The 23695-nt window shown below is 44.3% G+C and overlaps 1 protein-coding gene across 1 annotated transcript in view; it reads left to right on the top strand.

The window, feature by feature from the left end:
• The window catches only part of GALM (galactose mutarotase), a 61100-nt gene extending 38116 nt beyond the window's left edge, over window positions 1-22984 (top strand). Inside the window, exons 5-7 of the mRNA XM_047782255.1 lie at window positions 18532-18673; window positions 20748-20922; window positions 21821-22984. Of these exons, the coding sequence (XP_047638211.1) occupies window positions 18532-18673; window positions 20748-20922; window positions 21821-21898 (395 nt within the window). The 3' untranslated portion in view covers window positions 21899-22984. The remainder of the gene's footprint in view (window positions 1-18531; window positions 18674-20747; window positions 20923-21820) is intronic.
• Window positions 22985-23695: the final 711 nt, after the last annotated feature.

The raw sequence follows: 23695 nt of genomic DNA, 5'->3' as shown, positions 1-23695 counted from the left end.
ACCCGTGACATATGGAAGTTCTGGGGCCAAGGACTGAATCCTAGCTACAGCTGCAGCTCTGCCACCGCTGCAGCAACACTGTATTCTTAACCCACTGTGCCTCAGCAGAAATTCCCAGGGAACTACTGAATGTGGAATCCTGGGCCCACTCTAGAGATTCCCATTCATTTACTGCAATGTGGGGCAAGGGAATCTGAACTTATAAAAGCTACCTAAGTGAGCTTAAGAAGCCACTGGTGTTGAATCTGCTTTCTAAAAGCTCTGAAAGGAAGAAGAGGGTGCCTCCATTGGGTGGAGATGCAGGGTCAAGGAAAAGGTTTCTTTAGTGGGGGAGGAGCTGGTTGAGGACAAGTGAAATGTTTGTCAGGTGGTGCCAAGAATCTAGGTGAGGACTGAGACTGTGAATTTGTGGTGGTCTCACTTGGTGCTTTTGGAGGGTTTCTCTCAGCATCATGGAGTCAAGAGCAGAGAAAGTGGTTTGTGGGATGCTCTCAAGTTAGATTTTGTCTGGAAGGAGGGGAGGAGAGGACAGGCTTCAAGGCAGGTCAGTAAGGGTGTTACTAACCAAGTGGCTCAGGTCATAGGCAGTGGGCCTGGAGCAGGTAATAAAGGATGTGAGGGCCTTGATGGACGCCTCAGGGACCAGGCACCATGGTGGCACTCAGGAGAGCAGGTCTAGTGGGAAGGCTAGGAGGCTGTAGACAGTGGCAGCAAATGCCTGGATACCATCTTGTTGGGAGCCTATCATGGAAAGATTCTCTGCGTGAAAATGCCTCCTGTGGGCCCAACAGTGAAGTGTAAAGTTGCTTCTCACCTGAAAACATCATGTAAACAGTGTTTTAGCATTTTATGCCTCAGATGGCGTGTAATATCCAGAAGCAGTGCCCTCCCCCCGCCCCCCCCCCCGTAAGTAAAATCAAAAAGCGCTCAGTGGAAAGGAAAAAACAAAACAAAACCAAACAGCAGTAGAATAAAGCCGCAAACCCAATGCATCGACAGAGTAAAGGGGAAAAACTGCAGCAGAGACAAGCTTTGAGGTTGTGTGATCTATGAAAATTTATAGAAATGTTACCTTAAAAAAAAAAAATCCCAAGGTACTTAACTTGCCAACCACTGGAATGAAGTCAAAATTCCCACCCAGGGTGTTACTTTTAATTATCATTCTCTTTATGTTGTTTCCTAAAATAATAACAGGCATTCTAGAGATGATTTACCAAGATGGCTTAATTAGGTGTCAGATGGGTACCTGTGCCCACAAGCCGGTTACTGCTGGCTTCCGTATGCAAATTTGACTGACTGTTCTGAACCTGACTAAAGAAACAGACGTAATTGGAGCAGCTGGGCTAGAAGCACAGCTGGGCCGTCCCCATGGAGACCAGACTCTTCCTATTGCCCCAGCACTCCTCCCACCCCCCTTTTTTTTTTAATACTGAGATGAATGCACAGCACATGTGAGCCTAGGTCTGTCTTAGATAGTCTCCACATCAGTGCCTTTCACTTTTAATGTGCACACAAAATCAGCTGGGGGCCTTGTTAATGTGCAGATTCTGACTCAGTGTGGGGTACAGCCTTTGGGTCCATGTTTCGAACAAGCCCCAGGTGATACCTGTGCTCATGGTCCTGGGTCCATGCTTTGAGTAGCTATTGAAGAGGCTCTAAACCGCTTTGTGTAACCTCAAATGATGTTTGTTGCTTTTCTCCTTTTTGGCATCTATTTGCCCATTTGCTTGCCTCCCCAACAACCCTTGTCCTCCTGCTGCTCCTTAGCTACCTTTATTCCCCATCTGGCTCCACTTCACACTCTCAACTCTGGGCCTCTTGTCAGAAGCCATTCTTTAAAGGTCACTCTGCAAAGAGCTACTCTCAGCCAATAGCCTTCCTAGGTAAGACAAGCTGAAAATTTGATTTAAAAAAGAGAGAGGAAAGAACTAACCAGATATCACAGTGTGTCCCTGGAGGGAACAACCTGCTTTGTTGTGTTTGTCACATGGGCCGTTGGACTTACGGCCCTGGAATGTCACAGATGGAAAGGACCTTATCTTCCTCAGCCACTACCCACACCTATTGAGTATTTGAATCCCAGAACTGTGAGCCTCACCACCACCTGGGGGCCTTGGGGACAGGACGCTCACTGCCCATCCTGGGGTAGCACGTCAGAAAGGCCTTCCTGACATTGAGCCAAAATCTGTCTACCAGAGTTCCTGTCATGACACAGTGGTTAATGAATCCGACTAGGAACCATGAGGTTGCGGGTTCGATCCCTGGCCTTACTCAGTGGGTTAAGGATCCGGTGTTGTCGTGAGCTGTGGTGTAGGTTGCAGACGCAGCTCGGATCCCGCGTTGCTGTGGCGCTGGCATAGTCTGGTGGCTACAGCTCCGATTCGACCCCTAGCCTGGGAACCTCCATATGCCACGAGAGTGGCCCTAGAAAACACAAAAAGACAAAAAATAAATCTGTCTACCTAGAGCTGACCCGAACTTGGCTCAGTTCTGGGCCTTGGGTCCCTGCAGAGTAGACCTAGGGACTTAGGAGGACCTATCTTATCACCCTCAAGTCATTTCTTCTTGAGTCAGAACATCTCCAAGTCGTCCCGTGATGCCTGTGCTGCAAACAGTAACCAAGAACTGTCACCACCTCATTATAGTCTCTCTGTGACTCCCATCAAACTTACTGCCAACCACATCCTTTAAGTCATTTTCACACATACTGTGGCTCAGCTACTTCTCCCTAGTTGATAGTAATTGTAGTAACTAGACTAAAGGTTTACGAGAGTAAGTGTTTAACATGACAATTAAGAATACCAGCTCTGGAACCAGACTGGGAGTGAGGCACTGCATGAAGAACCATCTACATGTTAGTTACCAACCATCACCACCATCGTCACCCTCACTGTGCTGAGCACTTTCCGTGTATTAACTGACCTAATCCTCATGACAGTGTCATGAGGGAAGGGCTGGTTTATCCCATTTTTACAAGTGAGGAAATAGAGCCACAAAAGACTATTTTTCACCTAGGGTTAGAGTTACAATCTAACCCTAAGCGGTGTCCTTTGGGGGGTTTTTTTGGTGGGGGGTTTCAGTTTCAGAACCCTAACTGTTCCTGTTATTCATAAATGCCATCTTGTAATCAGTGCTTTATCTACACTTTATACTATCTTTTGGATTCCTAGTTCTGTCAAGTGTATTTGCCTTCTAGCTTCATGCTGTCTGTCGTATTTTAAGAATACATTCTATATCTTCATCTGGATCATCCCCAGAACAGAGGCCATTTCGCAACTCCCTCTAACTGTTCTCTGAAGCCCAGATGCTTCATCACCCCAAGTTCCCTGAGTCTCTAGCCTTATGGCCCAGTCTGAGAAGCCTAGGGTGGCCAGGAGGGATTTATGTTTGAATGCATCTGTATTTGGTTCCTGGGGAGCTTGCTTCTTCCTTTCGTATCTCTATTCCAGAAATCTTCCCTGGACAGAGAGCTGCTTCTAAATTTTTAGCATGTGATATTGATCTTATGGGCAGGGCCAGATGCAAAGCCCAAATAAAACTCAGGTTCTGCAGAGCACACGTCCCAGAGAGGATAATAACCACATCCTGCAGTTAGTGAGATCGAGCAGGCCAGCCCTGCGTTTCAAGGCTGCCTGCCTCCAATACCACAATATGAACACAGAACTTCTATGTTCAGACTAAACCATAGGAGGCTGAGCAGTTATGACAGATGTAACGTTTTTTGTTTAGGAGGAGCTTGGGGCAGCAAGTTCAGTTGAAGGAAGACTGGGGCGCTGTGCATCTTGAAACTTAGATTGTATGTTTGTCTGGGGTGATTTTCAAGAAGGGGGAACACTGATGGAGATCAGAGAGGCCAAATCCCCCACATAATGCCATTTCTTGGCACTGCCACTATGTCAGCTGACCAGAAAGTCTGGACTGGTTTCTCCCCTCTTCCCTTTGCTGGTTCTATTCTCTGATCCTGGACCATTGGTGTAAATTGGCTATCTGTGTTCAATTACTATCCTTTTCATGGTGTCAGGATATCAACTGACCCATCGCTGCAGCTCATCTTGGCTTCCTGTGAACTGTGACTGAGTCTTGTGACTGTTGGGGGAGTGCAGGAGGCCAGGGGTCTCCCATGAGCCCAGGCTCCTGTTGTCTTGCCTGAGCTTGCCTAAGCTGCTCTGAAGCAGCAAAACAAGCAGATGGGAAAATTCTTCTGCCCCAAAATGTTCCCCTTTTGAAATCAGCAAACAAACCCTAAACACTGTCTCTCTGTGTGGTCAGGCAGAAGGGCTGTCCCTCTCCCAAAAGAGCAGTTAGTGGCCATTGGCAGACTGAGCCCAGTGGATCCAGGAGGATTTGAGAAAAGTGGTCTTGATTCTCATAGATCACATCTGGTCCTAGCAGTGCACCTGCTCTTGGGCAGTGGGTGCCCCCAGGATGCCCGGAAAACTGATGGGGCAGGCAAGGGAGCCACAGCCAGAAATGGAAAGTACCTCTGACCTTAGTGAAGTGAGTCCTTGGTATGACCTTGAATGGCTGTTTGAAAGGGCTGGTTTTAACACATCATCATCAGGAAAACAGTAGTTAAGGGCATAGACTCAAACCCTGACTGCTTAGGTTTAAATCCTCACCAGCTCCTGTGATTTTGGACAACTTATTTTACCTCTGCAGGCCTCGTGTATAAAGTGGCAAAAATAATTGGACCTACCTCAATAGTTGTGAAGATTAAATGAGGTAATATGTGTAAAGTGCTTAGAACAATTCCTGGGATTTAGTTAAGAGCTCTGTAAGTATTAACTATTATATTACCATCATCATCATCATTGACACTATTTACTAAGTGTTAACATGTAGTAGATGCTGAGCTAAGCGCATACCTGCATTAGCTCATTGAACTACACTTTGAAATACGTCTTTTTTTTTTTTTTGTCTTTTTGCCATTTCTTGGGCCGCATCCGAGGCATATGGAGGTTCCCAGGCTAGGGGTCTCATTGGAACTGTAGCCACTGGCCTACACCAGAGCCACAGCAACGTGGGATCCGAGCTGCGTCTGCAACCTACACCACAGCTCACGGCAACGCCGGATCCTTAACCCACTGAGCAAGACCAGGGATCGAACCCACAACCTCATGGTTCCTAGTCGGATTCGTTAACCACTGAGTCACGACGGGAACTCCCTGAAATACATCTTATGCTTCAGTTATGCCTCATTGGGAGAGGACAAGTAATGTGCACCAAGTTAAACAGTTAAGTTACTGGTGGAGCCAAGTTTCCCAACTCCGAAGTCTGTGCTGTTATGGCCCTCGGCCATTGTCCATAATAACAGCTGTTTTACTAAGTACTAACTGCGTGATGCCTAGGAGCACTTTACATGCCTTATCTCACTTAATTTTCATAGTCTTCTGAGGCAGACACTTTTGTCATCCCCATTTTATAGATAAGAAAATCAAGATTCAGAGACGCTCAGTGACCTTCACAAATTTTTACAGCAAAGAAAGCCAGGATTTAAATCCAGGTCTGCCTGAATCTAAAGTCCATTCTAGTGCCTATTGAGTGTGATGGCTCAGCGGGTGAGCAGGATGCTTCTGGGAGGCTGATAACGGTAATTAGTGATGATGACTCCTGATATCTCCTGCAACCAGGGGAACACAGTTTGCCTAATTAGCCCCATTTACTGAGCTATTGTTAGGAGTCATTTCCACTTTCATATTTTATTTTCCTGCCATTTCTATGAGCTATTGACTTGCTCACATTAAGACAAGTTTCTATGCCTTTCTACATGTTAGTTGGTTGCTGCAAGAATATGGAGAAATCATACGTAAACAGGACAGAAGGAAGCCCTGCTGTATTATGCAAAACCTTTGCCACATTGCTAGAGGAGGACTCTGCCAGGAGACTCCCAGTCTGCCTTTCTTGACCAACCACCTCAGGTTATGTGATTGCAACATTTCAAATATGCATTTAGGTATCAGGTCATGAGAGGGCAACTTGTTTTGTGTCAGAGGCAGAATATATTCACCAGCCTGTATCAGAGATCCTTTTTTTTTTTTTTCTTTTCTCTTTAGGGCCACACCAGCGACATATGGAAGTTCTCAGGTTAGGGGTCGAATTGGAGCTGCAGCTGCCGGCCTACGCCACAGCTAGAGCAGTGTGGGATCTGAGCCTCATCTGTGACCTACATCACAGCTCACGGTAACAATGGATCCTTAAGCCACTGAGTGAGGCCAGGGATTGAACCTGCGTACTCATGGATACTAGTCAGGTTTATTTCCCCTGAGCCACAACAGGAACTCCAAGGTCAGAGATTCTTAACCAGGTACACATGGCTGGGCTTCAGAGGTTCTGGGAATACTGTGTGTGAGAGTGTGTGCATTGTCTTGAAGAAAGAGCCTATGATGTTTATAGTGTTCTCAAAGGAGTCAAGGACTCAAAAAACACTTTAAAAACCATTACTATGGATTTAAAAATCACTAGGAGAGAACGATTCAAAAAATAAAACAAAAATTCTTTTTTAATGAAAATGGCAAAAAAAGGAAAAAGAAAATGGTAATGCCCCCTGGAGGCAGGAATGCACTCTCCTTTAGTATTAATGTTTTATGCTATAATGAATAATTGTTCTCTCTGTTCTCTGTATTTCTAGAGAGAGAGAGAAACAGAGAGCACTATGTGCCAGATGCTGGCCTAGAGATTGGACCTCCTTCTTAGCATTCTCTCAATTAAACATTATAGTATCTGTATTAGATACCAATACTAATTCCATTTTATAAACAGGGAAATTGAATCTGACAGAGGCATGGAAACTTATCCAAGATCAGTTAGTCTAAATCTAGATATCTTATATAGATTTGTAAATCAACATATAGGACAAATCATAGAAAATAATTTTCAAAGTAATATACTTAATATTTTTTTAATATTTCTTTTTTAAAGGAGAAAATAATATTGGAGAAAATTTATTCCCACCTACCACCTGCACCAAATTTTTCTGGAAAGTCTTTGCCAGATTGCCTTTTCCTTTCTTTTCTCTTTTCTAAAATTATATATATATATGTGTGTGTATATATGTGTATATATATATATATATATATATTTTTTTTTTTTTTGGCTTTTTAGGCCCACACCCATGGCACGTGGAGGTTCCCAGGCTAGGGGTTGAATTGGAGCTGTAGCCACTGGCCTATGCCAGAGCCACAGCAACACGGGATCCAAGCCGCATCTGCGGCCTGTACCACAGCTCACGGCAATGCTGGATCCTTAATCCACTGAGCAAGGCCAGGGATGGAACCCACAACCTCATTGTTCCTAGTCAGATTCCTTTCCACTGAGCCACGACAAGAACTCCAAAATGATTTTTTTTTTTTTTTTTGTCTCTTGAGGGCTGCACAGTTGGCATATGGAGAGTCCCAGGCCAGGGGTCTAATTGGAGCTGTAGCCACTGGCCTACACCACAGCCACAGCAACGCCAGATCCTACACCACAGCTCACAGCAATGCCAGATCTTTAATCCACTGAGCAAGATCAGGGATCAAACCCGAAACCTCATGGTTCCTAGTTGGATTCATTTCGCTTGAGCCATGATGGGAGCGCCCCAAATGATTTTTAATTGTTATTGTAAACAGCACTTACCTGTGCTGAGGACTGTTGGGAAGGACTATGATTTTCTTCCTGTACTTGTGTTATTGGGTAGTGTGAAGATGAGATAGAAAAGGGACCTGCCAGGAAAGAGGGGGCTAAAATTGAGTAAGCATGAAGTTTCAGTGACTCTTGCAGTGACCATCTGTTCATCTTCTCAGAGTCAGGCACTAGGGCCACTAGGCAGGGAAAAGAGCTATTTCAGATGATGGAAAATTAGAAGCATTGAATTAAAATTCATCCCAGGTAAATTCATTCAGTCACACCATGAGAAGATTATGTCCAGATGTTACACAAAAAAAACCATTTCACTGTAGTCAGTGTTTGATTGGGAGTTCATAAGGACTAATTTACATTATACTCTGTTTCTTACGTCTTTTGCCCAAAAAATGATGTTAGCTAGGAGCCCATAGGATATGTGTGATATAAATGTCTTGCCTTTGCCTCAAATACTGGTGACAAGAGTCCACTCCTGTGACAAGAGATCTGGAATGTTAGAGAATCTTATTTACAGTAATCAGGTCTACATCATCTTCTTGCAAGAATGAGGCAGTTGAAGTTGCTAGGGGGATAATCACATAACCACGCTTGTCATTCATGAGTGACAGTAGTTCATTCCTTTGCTTGTTCTGTCCTATACCTTGGGCAGTTAACCAATCCTGACTTACTTAGCTTTTCAAGATTAGTCTGCTGTCACCACCTCTGGAAAACCTTTCCTAACCTCTGCTAGCTACATTAGGTGTTGCTTCTTCCTGCTCCATCAGGACCTTTGAATGCCCCTCTCATTGCATTTGTCACACTCTCTGTAAGGTTTTTGTTTTGTTTTGTTTTGTTTTGTTTTGTTTTGTTTTCTATTTCTTTCATCAGAGTCTAGGTTCCCCGAGGTCAGTATAATGCCTGGTATATAAAAGATACTAAAAAACAGGTGAACTAATAAATTTATATTTGCTTTTTCCCCATCCAAAAACAATTGCAAGGATTAGTGTTCTTAAGGTAGAATCATCTAAAAGGATTTTTGACTACATAAATAAGAGGAGGGGGCACATTCACTGCCTGTCAAGACTTGTCAAATAAGTGCCAAGACGTGAAAACAATCCAAGGAAGTACACTAGTTATCTATTGTTATATAATCAATTACACTGACACTTTGGTTATTATCTCTCATTCTTTCTGTGGTCAGGAATTTAATTTTTTTTCTTTTTTTTTTTTTTTAAGGGCTACACCCATGACATACGGAGGTTCCCAGGCTAGGGGTCACATCGGAGCTGCAGCTGCTGGCCTACGCCACAGCTACAGCAATGCCAGATCTGAGCCACATCTGTGACCTACACCACAACTCACAGCAATGTCAGATCCTTAACCCAGTGAGTAATGCCAAGGATTGAACCCACATCCTCATGAATACTAGTCGGATTTGTTACACTGAGCCACAATGGGAATTCCTATGGTCAGGAATTTGGACAGAGCCTATCTTATCTCTGTATATGATGTCTAGGGCCTATATTTGAAAATTAGAACTGGGGCTAGAGTCATCAGAAGGCTCATTCACTGTATGTCTGGTGGCTGATGCTGGCTATTGGCTGGGGATTTTCAGCTAGAACACCCCACAAGTGGCCTTTCAATGTAACTTGAGCCTCCTTACAATATGGAGACTGGGTCCAAGAGCATATGTCCTGAGGCAGAGTGGTCCAGGCAAAGCCACTTTGTATTTATAACTTGGCCTCAGATATCACATAGTATCACTTGGGCTACATGTTGTTGGTTGAGGCAGTTACAAAGTTACATCTAGGTTTAAGGGAGGGAACAAAGACTCCATCTCTCAGTGAAGGAATATCAACATTAGATTGTAAGCAGAGCCTGTGGGATGGATTCATCCTGGTGCAGCCATCTTTGAAAAATGCAGTATGTCGCAAGCACTTATGGGGAAAAGGCCAAGTCCCTATAAGAATTGCTCATGTGAGGAGTTCCCGTCATGGCGCAGTGGTTAACGAATCCGACTAGGAACCATGAGGTTGCAGGTTCGATCCCTGCCCTTGCTCAGTGGGTTAAGGATCCGGCGTTGCCGTGAGCTGTGGTGTAGGTCGCAGACGCGGCTCGGATCCTGCGTTGCTGTGGCTCTGGCGTAGGCCGGGGGCTACAGCTCTGATTCGACCCCTAGCCTGGGAACCTCCATATGCCACGGGAGCGGCCCAAGAAATGGCAAAAAAAAAAAAAAAAGAATTGCTCATGTGAGATAAGAGAAATGGACCAGGACAGATGGATTTCATGAAGGCAATGAATTTTTCCATTACTTCCAAAGGGCAGGTAATTATAACTCTGTCAGGAATGCAAATAGGGGAAGATTTAAGGCCTTCTGACAAAGATCTAGAGTATTAGAGAGTCCTATTTCCAATGCTCTTGTAAGAATGAGGCAGCTGAAGTTGCTGGAGTGACACTCACTTGAGCTCTCTTCATTGAGGTCCTCTGTAGACTTGACCTCACTCCTGACTCACTGTCTCTCTAGCATCCCTTTTGTCTTAATTTTTTTTTTTTTTTGTCTTTTGTTGTTGTTATTGTTGTTGTTGTTGTTGTTGCTATTTCTTGGGCCGCTCCCGCGGCATATGGAGGTTCCCAGGCTAGGGGTCCAATCGGAGCTGTAGCCACCGGCCTACGCCAGAGCCACAGCAACGCAGGATCCGAGCCGCGTCTGCGACCTACACCACAGCTCACGGCAACGCCGGATCATTAACCCACTGAGCAAGGGCAGGGACCGAACCTGCAACCTCATGGTTCCTAGTCGGATTCGTTAAACCACTGCGCCACGATGGGAACTCCCCTTTTGTCTTAATTCTTGATCATCTCATTATCCATATTTGTGATACCCTGACCTCTTAGCTTTTCGACATTCTTTCCCAATGATCTTGTCCTCTACCTTTCTCAGCTATTCACTCCTATGGTTTTTGGTTCATATCCTTGACTTTGTCATTACCTCTTACTGCAGACGTCTGTGACCACTGTTTAAGACAATCTGTTTCAGTTTCAGTAATTCATCATTGCCACAAGAACCTATATCCACTTGATCCTACCTCCCTTTTACTGTTCTTCACCACCTTCCCCACTTACATCAGAAGTCCATCGTTAGAATCATCCCTTTTCACATGCTCACTTCCCTTGCTGCTCTTCTTTTTCTTTGTATTCTCCTAACAAACCTCAATGCTGACTAATCTTATGCCCCACATCCTCAATAGCTGCCACCATACAGCTACTAGTCTCACCAAAAATTCATGACAGTAACCTCGAGTGCTTCCTAAGTGGTACCTGCAGTCAGACTTTCCCTGAAATGGGGAAGCAGAAATGATGCCTCAGGCCACTCCCATGCCCCAGAGCTCTAACCCCACATCTTTGGACCAGAGCCCCTCATCTACCATGTGTTGCTGCTCAGACCTCAGTACACACCCAGCCAGCATCATTCAGGAGAAAAAGAAATCCTCTTCAGAAAACAGCTTCTCTCTGCCGACACTGCAGCTTTCTGGTGGCTTCAAAACTGAGGTCTGGTGATGTGACATCCTCTCTGAAGGCACCCTTTCCATTTCCGCTTCATTTTCTATACACTCAGCATTGCTGAGAGAGCTATTTTAACATCTTCCATTCTTAGCACCAAGCTCACGTATGCAGATAAACCAAAATTGAAAGAACTGCACATTTGTTTTCCAAATTCTTAGAAAAATCAAGAATACTTGGGGGTTGGGGGTAGAAGGGGCTGTAACCAAATCACTCCAGGGTTGGAGTTCCCATCGTGGCTCAGTGGTTAATGAATCCGACTAGGAACCATGAGGTTGTGGGTTCGATCCCTGGCCTTGCTCAGTGGGTTAAGGACATGGTGTTGCCATGAGCTGTGATGTAGGTCATGGACGCTGCTCAGATCCCACGTTGCTGTGGCTCTGGCATAGGCTGGCAGCTGCAGCTCCGATTCAACTCCTAGCCTGGGAACCTCCATATGCCATGGGAGCGGCCCAAGAAATAGCAAAAAAAGGCCAAAAAAAAAATCACTCCAGGGTGAGGTCAAAAGTGCCTGAGTAGGGACCTGGAGACTTTGACACTAGGGAGATGTGTCACCTTGGGCAAGTCCCTTTAACTATCTAGGTCCCAGCCTCATCATCCGCTAAGCAAGGGCAGTGGATGAGGTAATTCCTAAAGTCCTTTCTAGATCTTTCATTCTGACTTTGTCATAGGATGCTACAGTATTTATAGTTGCCCATTTTTTCCACCTCTACTTCATTCATTCATCAGCTTTTCAGTCAAGTAGAGACTCTGCTTCATGTTCAGAGGGTACAAAAATCAATAGGACATGATCCCTGCCGTCCTGGAGTTCATATTCCTTATAAATACATAGCTTGATATAATCCTATAGTTAGGCCTTACTGTGATGAATGGTTTGGGAAAATATGTTCAAGGTGTGATGAACAAAGTAGAAAAGGGGACAGTTCTAGCTGTGGAGGTTATAGTCCTTCACAGAGCAAATGGCGTTAGAGAAGTTAGAGAATAAGCTTTTGTGCGTGTGTGTGTGTGCGTGCGTGCGTGTGTGTATGTGTGTGTGTGTGTGTGTGTGTGTGTGTGCTAACGGCCCCACCTGCAGCATATGGAAGTTCCCAGGTTAGGGATCAAATTGGAGCTACAGCTGCTGGCCACGGCCACTGCTGCAGCAATGCAAGATCCAAGCCACCCCTTAGACCCACACCACAGCTCACGGCAATACCGGATCCTTAACCCACTGAGCGAGGCCAGGGATCGAACCCACATCCTCATGGATACTAGTTGGGTTTGTTACCACTGAGCCACAAGGGGAACTCCAAGAATAAGTATTCTTAAATGAGCTGGTGCACTTCACCAGAGTGTGATGGGAGGAAGAGACATAGAAAGATCATTCCAGTTAAAGAAAGGGTCCAAAGGAGTTCCCATTGTGGCTCAGTGAAATCGAATCTGACTAGTACACATGAGGAGGCAGGTTCGATCCCTGGCCTCACTCAGTAGGTTGGGGATCCGATGTTGCTGTGAGCTGTGGTATAGGTCGCAGATGTGGCTCAGATCTGGAGTTGCTGTGGCTATGGCATAGGCTAGCAGCTACAGCTCTGATTCGACCCCACCTGGGAACCTCCATATGCCATGGGTGCAGCCCTAAAAAGACAAACAAACAAGCAAATAAATAAGTTAAATAAATAAATAAATAAAAGTATCTCAGGTTTCTAAACAGTTTCTGTAAAATTTCCACACACACAAAAAAAAAAAAAAAGAAAGAAAGAAAAGAAAGGGTCCAAAGACATACTGAATCTGGGAGAAACATTCTGAGTTTTCCATATATATGACCATTAGATACATGAGGGAGTGTGTCAGAACATGAGGCTGGAAAAGAATGATTTGGGAACTTTCTCTTTTTGTTCCCATTTGGCAAAAATCTCATTTTAGGGAGTTGCCATCATGGCTCAGCGAAAATGAATCTGACTAGTATCCATGAGGATGCAGGTTAGATCCTCGGCCTTGCTCAGTGGGTTAAGGATCCGGCGTTGCCATGAGCTGTGGTGTAGGTTGCAGACTTGGCTCAGATCCCGTGTTACTGTGGCTGTAATGTAGGGCAGCAGCTACAGCTCTGATTGGATCCCTAGCCTGGGAACCTCCATATGTCATGGGTGCAGCCCTGAAAAGGAAAAAAAAAAAATCTCACTTTAGTAAAAAAAAAAATCCAAGAGTAATTTTTTTTTTTTTTTTTTGCCGCACCCTCAGCATGTGGAAGTTCCTGGGTCAGGGATTGAACCTGTGCCACAGAAGTGACCCAAGCTGCTGCAGTGACAACACTGGATCCTTAACCCACTGCGACACAAAGGAATGCCCCAAGAGTAATTTTTAAGTCGGAGCTTCTCTGCCATTCTTGAAATCTTACTCTCCCTTCACTCTGCTTTATGTTTTACATACTTTTAGCCCTTGTATTTATGCCATCCTCCTGAAAATGTTCAGGTGCATGATTTATCAAATAATTCAATATAATATGTAGGGCAGCAAATAGAAGCCTTGTTTTACATAGAGAAAAACTAAAGTAAATATTGATTTGTAGATTTACCAATATCAGGTAAACAGATGTGAAATAAGCCCTGGGTTCTTTCCTCATGAAAATTCTATGACTTTCTTTTTTCTTAAAGTCAGAAGAAGTAAGTAATCTTGACTGACCTGGGCAGTCACATCAGGACTGTCATAAGGCTTAGATTTTGAGTCAAATATGGCTTTGGGAGTTCTCATTGTGGCACAGCAGAAACGAATCTGACTAGTATCTACGAGGATGGGAGTTGGATCTCTAGCCTCGCTCAGTGGGTTAAGGATCCGGCATTGCCATGAGCTGTGGCGCAGTTCATAGATGCAGCTCGGATCCTGCAGTTGCTGTGGCTGTGGCTATGGCGGGCAGCTGTAGCTCTGATTCACCCCTAGACTGGAAATTTCCATATGCTGCAGGTGAGGCCCTAAAAAGTAAGATAAATAAATAAATAGTCAAGGTGGGAGGTGATTGATCACCCAGACGTCACAGAACGGTAGCACCAAGGTGGATCACTACCATCCAGGGTTTGGTGTTAGAGATCCAAAAAGTTCAGCTATTCTCCAGAACTGCTCAGAGTTTAGACTGACTGAACTCAGATGAAGCTGACGATTGTAAAGCAAGCTCTTTATATTGTGCCTCTAGCACCATCTACTGGGAAATGAAAAGTGCCTACGATTCTGTCTAAGAAACAGCTATTTGTATATAGATGTAACCAGCAAAACAAAAATACAAACTTTCTGGAGTTCCCACTGTGGAACATTGGGTTAAGAATCTAATTGCAAGTGGCTTGGGTCTCTGCCAAGGTAGATGCCTGGCTGAGTTTGATCAAACTGCCGAGTTTGATCCCTGGCCCAGCGCAGTGAGTTAAAGAATCTGGCATTGCCACAGCTGCAATGTAGGTCACAGCTGCTGTTTGAATTCAATCCCTGGCCTGGGAACTTCCACATCTGTGAGTGAGGCCATTAAAAAAAAATACAAATTTTCTAAATTATCAGGAACACAAAAACAAACACAAACCGTACAGTAAAAGAATTTTTAAAAAGCAAACTAGAATTTGTAAACACAGAAAGCATGTCATATAACAAAGAATGCTTAAATATACATATGTCATGTTAATGCCATGAAATGCCCCTATTAAAGTCTCTCAGAGTAAATCGCAAAACAAAATCCAACAGAATATTGTGTACCAAGCAAGTGACTCAGAAAGTTTGAAAATATAAGAATTAAAAAGCAAACCAGGAGTTCCTGTCGTAGCACAGAGGAAACAAATCCGACTAGGAACCATGAGGTTGCAGGTTTGATCCCCGGCCTTGCTCAGTGGGTTAAGGATCCGGCATTGCTGTGAGCTGTGGTGTAGGCTGGCAGCTGTAGCTCCGATTAGACCCCTGGCCTGGGAACTTCCATATGCCATGGGTGCGGCCCTAAAAAGACAAAAAGCCAAAAAAAAAGCAAACCAAGCAAGTCAAAGCCAAAGTAGCAGGGGGATCTCAATCTGAACATCAGAAAAGGCTGATTTCAGGACAGAAAGCATTCAGTTACATAAAGGAAGACGCCTTATAAGGCTAATGGATGCAATTCAGTAAGTTCCTGTGTGGCACTACAGGTTAAGGATGCGGCATTGTTGCACTTATGGCGCAGATTGCAGCTGCAGTGCAGGTTCGATCCCTGGCCCAGAAACTTCCACATGCCATGAGTGCGGCCACAAACAAAATAAATTCAATCCACAATGAAAGTTCACCAAAAAATGACTGTATTTAAGACCTTGAAGAAAACCTCAGGCAATTTCACAAAACACAGCCAATATTGACTTAGAGATGTTTTAACTCTCTTTTGCCAAGTGGCTGGTTAGCTTAGTTGGTTAGCCTTGTGGTGCTGATAACTCTCTTGATAATTCTTGGATCAAAAAAGAAATCAACCACAAAACTAGGGGTATCTAGAAAATAAATGATATAATTCTTTATATATAATAAATAGTATATTATTTATAATGAAAACTGCTACACACCATATAGTTAAAGTAATTCTCAGGAACATTTTAGCACTACTTTTTTTTTTTTGTCTTTTTGTGTTTTCTAGAGCTGCACCCGAGGCATGTGGAGGTTCCCAGGCTAGGGGTCCAATCAGAGCTACAGCCGCCAGCCTATGCCACAGCCACAGCAACGCCAAATCTGAGCCACATCTGCGACCTACACCACACCTCAGGGCAAACACTGGATCCTTAACCCACTGAGCAAGGCCAAGGATCGAACCTGCAACCTCATGGTTCCTAGTCAGATTCGTTAACCACTGACTGAGTCACGATGGGAACTCATAGTACTACTTAATATTAGTCAAAAATTGTGCAATTTGGAGTTCCTGGTTGCCTAGCATTTAAGGATTGGGTGTTGTCATTGCTGTGGCATGGGTTTGATCCCTGCATGCTGTAGGCACGGCCAAAAAAAAGGTGTGAAATTATATGAATTAGGCATCTAATGCAAGATATTTAAAAAAGAATAACAAAATATACTCAAGAGAACAAAGGAAAAATTAACAAATCAGAAATTTGAACAAGGTCCTACTGTATATAGCACAGGGAACTATATTCGGTATCCTGTGATAAAGCATGATGGAAAAGAATATGAAAAAGAATATATATATATGTATATAAATGAATCACTTTGCTGTACAGAAATTAACTCAATATTGTAAATTGAGTATACTTCAATACAATTTTTTAATTAAAACATAGATATAGGAGTTCCTGTCATGGCGCAGTGGTTAACGAATCCGACTAGGAACCATGGGGTTGCAGGTTCGGTCCCTGCCCTTGCTCAGTGGGTTAACGATCCGGCGTTGCTGTGAGCTGTGGTGTAGGTTGCAGACGCGGCTCGGATCCTGTGTTGCTGTGGCTCTGGCGTAGGCCGGTGGCTACAGCTCTGATTCAACCCCTAGCCTGGGAACCTCCATATGCCGCGGGAGCGGCCCAAGAAATAGCAACAACAACAACAAAAAGACAAAAGACAAAAAAAAAAAAAAAACAGATACAGGAGTTCCCGTCGTGGCTCGGTGGAAATGAATCCGACTAGCACCCATAAGGACACGGGTTCGATCCCTGCCCTCCCTCAGGGGGTTAAGGATCTGGCATTGCTGTGAGCTGTGGTATAGATCACAGATGAGGCTCTGTTCTGATGTTGCTGTGGCTGTGGTGTAGGCCAGTGGCTACAGCTCTGATTCGACCCCTAGCCTGAGAACCTCCATATGCTGAGGGGGTGGCCCTAAAAAGCAAAAAAAAAAAAAAAAAAAGAAAAAAAAAGGAAGAAATAGATACAAAAAAATTTTTTTAAAGAGTGAAAAAAGGTAGTACTCATAAACCCAAGAGCTGCTTCATTGGAGGAGAAAAAAAAATAAAGCATTAGATAACCTGTTCAGTCCTCAAAATTATATATGAGCATAGATAGGCAAATTATCAAAGACTGATCAAATTGAAGGAATTATAAATTCCTTCTCTCTCTCTCTCTCTCTTTCTCTCTCTCTTTCCTTCTTTTTTACAGGTGCACCTGCAGCATATGGAAGTTCCTTGGCCAGAGGTCAAATTGGAGCTGCAATTCTAGCCTATACCACAGCCATGGCAACACTGGATCCAAGCTACATCTGTGGCCCACAGCTTATAGCAACCCCAGATCCTTAACCCACTGAACCAGGTCAGGGATCAAACCCCCATCCTTACAGAGACAACATCAGGTCCTTAACCTGCTAAGCCACAATGGAAACTCTGAAAGAATCATATATTCTTTCTTCAACTCTTTGCAAATAAATATGAGAGTAATACGGTTGAAATGGATAATTTTCTAGGAAATACATATTATTTACAATTGTGAGCCTGGAAAGGAAATCTTAAATAGATTATCATAGAAAAAATAGGGGAAAAATTAGTGCATAAGGAGTTGTCTAGTGAAATACCTAAGAATAAATTTAGCAACAACCTCCAAGATAATTTTTTTTCCAAGATAAACTGGGTGAAAAGGGTCAAGGTGGAAAGAGGCTGTGTTTGTGAATGTGCATGGATATGCACTTAGATGCTTGGATATCCTTGTAGTATCTCTGGAAGGGTGCATGAGAAACAAGTAACAGTGGTTGCTTCTGTTGAAGGAAACTAGGTCTGTGGGGAACAAAGATAAGAGAAATTCCTTTCACTACGGAGTATTATTTTGTACCTTTTACATTTGTTATCTTTTAATTTGATTATATGTGCAAGTATTACCTACTTAAGAATTTTTTGGGGGGTAGTTCCCATAGTGGCTCAGTGGTAACAAACCAGACTAGTATCCATGAGGATGCAGGTTCTATCCCTGGCCTTGCTCAGTGGGTTAAGGATCTAGCATTGCCATGAGCTACGCCACAGCCACAGCAACTCAGGATCAGAGATGCATCTGTGACCTACACCACAGCTCATGGCAATGCCGGATCCTTGACCCGCGAAGCGAGGCCAGGGATGGAACCCTGCAACCTCATGGTTCCTAGTTGGATTCATTTCCGCTGTGCCACAACGGGAACTCTGACTTTTGTACTTTTTTCCTTCTTGAAATTATTCTGAATGTTATGGCTACTGCAACTTGCAATCAACAGTATCTTACAATTAAGGAAACTCAATAATTTATTCTCCTTTTCTGAGTGGGGCCAGGGATAGAACCTGCCTCCTCATGGATACTATTCAGATTAGTTTCTGCTGCACCACAATGGGAACTCCTTATTTTCCTTCTTAAGATCATACAAATTGACATGCAGGCTGAAAGGATGGAACTAGTGGGTCTTTAAGATATAAGGATTTTATCTAGGCATTTATCACCCTTTTTTCTGCTTCTTCCCACCAGGAGAAATTGCTCCAGTGCAAGGAACTGCATTTGATCTGAGGAAGCCAGTGGAGCTTGGAAAACACCTACAGGAGTTCCACATCAATGGCTTTGACCACAATTTCTGTCTGAAGAGATCTAAAGAAAAGCAATTTTGTGCACGGTAGGTACTTTTCATTTGCTGCCTCTTTGGGGAAGACTAGAGATACCAACTCCTATTTGGGGAATTTTTCCTCTGACCATATCAGTGCCATTTACTATTGCCATAAGGGACCAGCTACCACATCCCATGTCTTTTCTAACTCTATTCCACAGGTGAATTTATCTCCCCTCACCCCCACCATGCCATTATTCCTGTGCCCCTGCCTGGCATCCTGTCTCTCTTTGCTTCCTCTCTCTCCATCTCTGCCTGTTCTCTAAGGCCTAATTTTTATTAGAAGCCCAAATGCCTCCTGATGAAAGTCACCTCTGCTTTCCTTGAACTTCTGAGCCTATCATCTGTTCTTGACTTGTGATTTATGCCCTGCCTGCTTCCATGAAAAACAGGAGGTTATGTTTCCTTTATGGCACTCACCACTTCCAGCCTTGTCTGACAGGCATCTGTGTCCACACTCTCTCTTTCTAAATTCCAAGTTCCTCAGGCCATCTCATCTTTATGAATCCCTACCTCTACCCTAATGCCCAATCTGTGCTTGGCACTAGCAAATAATAAATGTTTGTAGAACCAATGGATTTTAAATAAAGGAGACAAAATGATTCAAGCTCTACTAGAAACAAAGAATTTCAAAAGCCTTCTCTCCCTCAGAGCCCCAACACTGAGGCCCTAGCTGTGTTTCTTCAGCTCAACCCTGCTTTCCTCTTCTGTGCCTCTTATTCACATTTCTCTTCCCATGGCCATCATCTGAGGAGACCCTCCTGCCTTCTCTCCACTACTCCAAACATCTTTCCCTGCACCTCTTGTTGACTATACATTGTGGGATGTGAGACTCCAAGACCCAGCCTTCCTTTGTCTATATCCCTTTAATCCCAATTATAGGACCAGGTAGGTACCCTCCCCTCTGTAGAGGCTTGGTTTAAAAAAAAAAAAAAGTGAATCTAGCAGAAACCCACAATAGATCTATTCTGGCGGGGATGGGGGTAGGGAGGTCTGACTAAAGAGCCCTGCCTGGAGTTCCCGTCGTGGCGTAGTGGTTAATGAACCCGACTAGGAACCATGAGGTTGCGGGTTCGGTCCCTGCCCTTGCTCAGTGGGTTAACGATCCGGCGTTGCCGTGAGCTGTGGTGTAGGTTGCAGACGCGGCTCGGATCCTGTGTTGCTGTGGCTCTGGCGTAGGCCGGTGGCTACAGCTCCGGTTAGACCCCTAGCCTGGGAACCTCCGTATGCCGCGGGAGCGGCCCAAGAAATAGCAACAACAACAACAACAACAACAAGACAAAAGACAAAAAAAAAAAAAAAAAAAAAAGAGCCCTGCCTGCTCCAGGGTGGGGAGCAGTTGAATTTAGAAAAGCATCTCTTCTGTTTCAAGACATAGCAGGTTGTCTCACCAGGCCAAGCACGGAGCTCCAACTCTTTATGAAAAGGAATCCCAGACTCCTAGAACCCTAAAATTGTCTCTCTCCAACCCGGCTGCCTCCAACACACACACACACACACACACACACACACACACACACACACCCCGACCCGGCTGCCTCCAACACACACACACACACATCCCGACTGGGGTGCGTCTGTTTTGCCCTTCCCCAGAGAAGCGAAACTCAAGAGTGAGAAGTTGCTACTGGGGATCCTCAAAACCACATACTCACGCCTCACCTATGAGGCTGTAATAATTTCCCATCATGCTCTTCTTTTTCTGCTTTTTATGGCCACACCCACGGCATACGGAAGTTTCCACGCTAGGGGTCCAATCCCAGCTACAGCTTAGGGCCTACACCCCAGCCACAGCAACGCAGGATCTGAGCTGCATCAGAGACCTATACCACAGCTCACGGCAATGCCAGATCCCAGACCCACTGAGCTAGGCCAAGGATCAAACCCGCATCCTCATGGATACTAGTTGGATTCACTTCTGCTGAGTCATAACAGGAACTTCCCCACACGCTCTTCCTTTGTCTCCTCCATATATCTTGTCCCTGCTCTGGCTGGGTCTGATTCCTGACTCAAAGCTACTTCCCAGCTTCTGTCACCTTTTCCATCTTGGGTCTATATATATGTGGTTTGACTTTACCCCTAGGGTCCATCATGCTGGAAGCGGGAGGGTCCTGGAAGTGTACACTACCCAGCCTGGGATCCAGTTTTACACGGGCAACTTCCTGGATGGCACGCTGAAGGGCAAAACTGGAGCAGTCTATCCCAAGCACTCTGGTTTCTGCCTCGAAACCCAGAACTGGCCTAATGCAGTCAATCAGGTAAGTCCACAAGCCACCTTGTGGTGGTGTCATGTCCAAAGTCACACTAGATGACAGAGGTCATGATACTCAAGTCAGGTCTGTATGATTCAAAAGTCTCTGTGTGTTCTCTTCTCCAAGTCATCATAAACACAAGAAACACTTAGCCAAGTTACTTTCATGGCATTTACATGTTTAAAAAAATTTCTATTTTATACCTTCAAAGTCTTCATTTGGTTTAATGTTTCTCCTTACCAATACTCATTTTCTGCAGCCACACTATTAAAATGATCCTTCAAATCTTTTCTATTTGCTTCTTCATAACTTTCTTTTCTAGCTATTGCCTAGAGTAATACTCTTCAAAGCTCAGCCCATAGTAAGATGTTTGTAGCTTGCACCAGAATGTAATCAACACCTCTTCTTTGTTGTTGGTTTTTTTTTTTTTTTTTTAATTGCCTTTTCTAGGGCCACACCCATGACATAGGGAGGTTCCCAGGCTAGGGGTCTAATTGGAGCTGTAGGCTGCCAGCCTATGCCAGAGCCACAGTAATGCCAGATCCGAGCCACGTCTGTGACCTAACCCACAGCTCATGGCAACGCCAGATCCTTAAACCACTGAGTGAAGCCAGGGATCAAACCTGCAACCTCATGGTTCCTAGTCAGATTTGTTAACCACTCAGCCACGATGGGAACTCCAACACCTCTTCCTTCTTTAAGAAAGTCTTGCTGTGACAAAGTGTGCTTAATAATGTGGTTGATTTTCATTCTGGCTCAATTTCCGTATCTCATCGCATACCAATAATAAATGGCTCTTAGACTGGCAACTGGTTCACAGAACTGGCCTAGAGACCATTCCTGAATGCTTAAAGGTGCAACCCAGACTGGCAAGGTGTAACCTGTACTGTTTTCCCCTCCACAGCCCCACTTCCCTCCTGTGCTGCTGAAGCCTGGTGAGGAGTACAACCACACCACTTGGTTTGTGTTTTCTGTGGCTTAAGGAGGTGTTAAGTTATGACCTGTTTCAGGGCCAGGCTGGGAGCCCCTTCAGGAACCTGTCTCCTGTGCAGAGATAAGATGAAGATTTAGAAGCTTTAAAAGTGATCCTGTGAATTAAAATCACACATATGGTAGTTGTCACGATAATCTGAATTTCAATTTCTTTCCCAATGACTGACTCCAGGCCAGGTCTAATGGTCAGCTCTTTTCTCTGTGTGGTGAAGAAGACCCAACCAGCAATATCATCATCTAAGCCCTGACCCTAATCCAGAAGTGGTATCCAGATCCTTGTGTTGGCTCTCTCCACTCTGCTTCTTTTCACCCCTTTTTTCTTTGATTCTACTCATTCCTTTTTTTCCCTCCTCTTCTACCTCATACCACCTTGATCTGTGCAGCACTTTGGAGTTTTCAGAGGTTACTTAGCTCATTCAGCCTGCTGATAGAGGAACCTCTCTGCCTCAATAAAAGAATTAATGATGGAGAAGTGAGCCACCTGAGGCTTAGAGGTAAATGACCCACCTAAGGTCGCACAGCCAAGAAAAATTTAGCCTGTATTCAAGATCAGGTCATGCAAATTCAAGTCCTTCTTTGCTTCCACTTCAGTCTTCCAGAGCATTCCCGGGGTCACTAATGGGAAAAGAGGGGGTCTGACCCTTACTGTTAGAGCTAGCCTTTCTTTCCAGATATCACTTTTATAAGAAGCCCTAGTCAGAGTTTAAATGTAACTATCTTTGAGACTTACAGTGTGACTTAAAATACAAGATCTAAATATCCAGAAAAAAAAATCTGTAAATTTGATTCTCTGCCTTTGGAGTTCACTAAGAAAACCCAGCCCAGCCAAGACATGCGAAGGAAGCCGCTGGAGACAAGAGCTGTGCTAGTGGGTGGAGAGGGCTTTGCTGGGGATTGCACATTGCACGGAGACCAGATGTTGTATTAGGGAGTACGAGGCTGGAGTTCCCTCTTTTCCTAAACAATTTAATCATCGGTGATGGGTTTGTGTTGATGGTTTTTAAAAAAATGTATCTTATACTACTATATGCTAATAATCAACTGAAATAAAACCAAAATCTGCACCCTCAGAAAACACCCGGTTTCTTCACTCATCTTTAGAACTGGCATGGACCTTTGGGAAATGGGCCAAGTAGCTATGACGTGTTCTGGATTTTAATGTCTCATTTAAAAAAAAAAAAAAGAGGGAGTTCCTGTCGTGGTGCAGCAGAAATGAATCCATTTAGGAACCATGAGATTGTGGGTTTGATCCTTGGCCTTGCTCAGTGGGTTGGGGATCCAGCGTTGCTGTGGGCCGTGGTATGGCCACAGATGAGGCTCAGATCCTGTGTTGTTGTGGCTGTGGAGTAGGCTGGTAGCTGTATCTCCGATTTGACACCTAGCCTGGGAACCTCCATATGCCATGGGTGTGGCCCTAAAAAGCAAAAAAAAAAAAGAGGTAATGTCCAAAATGTAGTATGTTCCTTAGGGATATCACAGTCTCTCTGGGGAAAACAAGACCAAGAGTAAAAACTGGATGATATAGATTTGTGCATGACAGAGCCGGAAGCCCTGAGCATTAACTTTGCTCCTGCCCTTTACTACATGAGTAAGCAATCTAATTTCACTTGGCCTCGGTTTTCTCACTTGTGAGGGAATTAGACTTTAATGATCTTTTTTTTTGTCTTTTAGGGCTGCACCCTCGGCATATAGAGGTTCCCAGGCTAGGGGTCCAAACATGGCATTCAATATGGAAAACATTGTACATAACTACGAAATGATTAAAGCCTTGTTGAAAATGGAAATA

This window comes from Phacochoerus africanus, chromosome 5 (genome assembly GCF_016906955.1).
Source record: "Phacochoerus africanus isolate WHEZ1 chromosome 5, ROS_Pafr_v1, whole genome shotgun sequence".
Lineage (NCBI taxonomy): Eukaryota > Metazoa > Chordata > Mammalia > Artiodactyla > Suidae > Phacochoerus > Phacochoerus africanus.
The sequence above is the reverse complement of the archived record's forward strand: the minus strand, read 5'-3'. Positions and strand labels throughout refer to the sequence as shown.